The sequence below is a fragment of the Thecamonas trahens genome, assembly GCF_000142905.1.
Source record: "Thecamonas trahens ATCC 50062 unplaced genomic scaffold supercont1.6, whole genome shotgun sequence".
NCBI lineage: Eukaryota > Apusomonadida > Apusomonadidae > Thecamonas > Thecamonas trahens.
The window spans coordinates 152,726-154,392 of NW_013657674.1; the positions used below are offsets into that span (position 1 = coordinate 152,726).

A 1,667-nucleotide genomic window follows, 5' to 3' on the forward strand; every position below is an offset into this window, starting at 1 on the left:
TCCCCCCTCCCCCTCCCTCCCCCCTCCCCTTCCCCCCTTCCCCCCTCCCCCTCGCCCCCCTCCCCCCCCCCCCCCTCCCCCCTCGCCCCCCCCCTCAACCTCACTTCCAACCACCCCATCTTCGTCTTCCTCTCGGGCTGCTTACTCGGTTTGTCCACAGGTCGCCAAACTCGAACGCCATGCCTCCACCGACCGCGTCTCCGAGTGCGGTGGCTGGAGTGTTGGAGGACCGGCGGTGGGCGGCTGGCCGGTCGGCTGCTGTCGCCTCGTCGTTTCGCCGGCCGCCGTCCCTGATCTTCCTCACAAGGGGGGAGGGGGGAGGGAAGGCCTATCCAGACCACTCCCTACGCTTCGACCTTTAGAGGTTGCTGGTGGACCAGACGGGGCTGGTATGCGTGAGGCGAGCGGGTTTGTGAAGCGCCGGGTTTTTCCGTTGTGGTGGTGGGCGGTGGTGGCGGTGGTGGCGGTGGCTGGCTGCCTGGCGGTGGCGGTGGCGCTCGGCTGGCAGCAGCCGGCGGCCAATGCGCGGCGAACGGTGGGCGCGATTGGGCTGGACGAGGTGGGCGTGGACGGGGTGCTACATGGGGTGCGGCTGCCGTCGGGGTGGGTTATGCCGCGAATTGGGCTGGGAATGGCAGCGATAGGCCCGGGCGCGCCGTCGCGGGCGGCGATGGAGACAGCGCTGGAGCTCGGGTACCGGAGTTTTGACACAGCCGCGTTCAAGGCTGTGTGGTACGCCAACGAGGACGTGGTGGGCGAGGTGGTGGCGGAGGCGAAGAACGTGGTACGAAGCGAGCTGTTCATCACCACCAAGCTCCATCCAGCCGACCATGGCCCGGGTGCGGCGGCGGCGGCGATCGCGGCCTCGCTCCGCAACTTGAGGACTAGCTACATTGACCTCATGCTCATCCACTACCCCGAGTGCTGGAGCGATATCTGCGATGGCATGGGCACGCCCGACGGCGACTGGCGCGACTCTTGGCGGGTTCTCGAGGCTGCAGTCGAGGCAGGCACCATCCGCTCGATCGGAGTCTGCAACTTTTCTCCGCGGGAACTGGCCGAGCTTGGAGCGCTGGCGCGGATCCCAGTCTCGGTCGTCCAGTCGCGTTACGATGTGCTTCAAGCGGGCGTGGACGACGCTGTAGTCGCTGCAGCCACGGGCATCGGTGCCGTGTTTACCGCTTACTCTCCGCTTGGCGGCCAGTACTGGAACGCAGCAGTCAACCCTGTCCTCTCCCATCCGACGGTGACCGCCATCGCTGCCGAGCTGGAGACTTCCCCCGCCCATGTTGTTCTCCGCTTCCTACTCCAGCGCGGCATGACTGCGGTGCCGCGCTCGACCTCGCGTGCGCACATGGCCGCCAATCTCGCGACCTTGTCGCCTCCCGGGCTGACTCCCTCCCACATGAGGGCTATGCGTGCGCTGTAGAGCCGTTGAGGACTTGATTTGGTTCCAGGTTGTGTAACGTGCGAGGAAAAGCAGACGATCGGATTCATGATACAGCAATGATACAGCACCAGTAGAGGGCACTGGGAAGGGTGGCCGCCAGGGTGGAGGGGGGGGTGGGTGGGGAAGGCTGAGTCCATTGGGGGGTGACAGGATTTTTTGCCGTCAAAGAAGCAGGCCCCACGGCTTGCCACCTCCCGCCGAGGGAGGAGGGGAGGAG

At 66.5% G+C, this 1,667-nt stretch overlaps 1 protein-coding gene across 1 annotated transcript; it reads left to right on the top strand.

The window, feature by feature from the left end:
- Window positions 1-610: 610 nt before the first annotated feature.
- Window positions 611-1,466, top strand: AMSG_01498 (2,5-didehydrogluconate reductase; the record flags this gene model as incomplete). The annotated part of the gene is made up of 2 exons (XM_013906096.1): window positions 611-1,377; window positions 1,430-1,466. 2 exons carry the CDS (start codon window positions 611-613, stop codon window positions 1,464-1,466), a joined length of 804 nt encoding a protein of 267 aa, XP_013761550.1.
- Window positions 1,467-1,667: the final 201 nt, after the last annotated feature.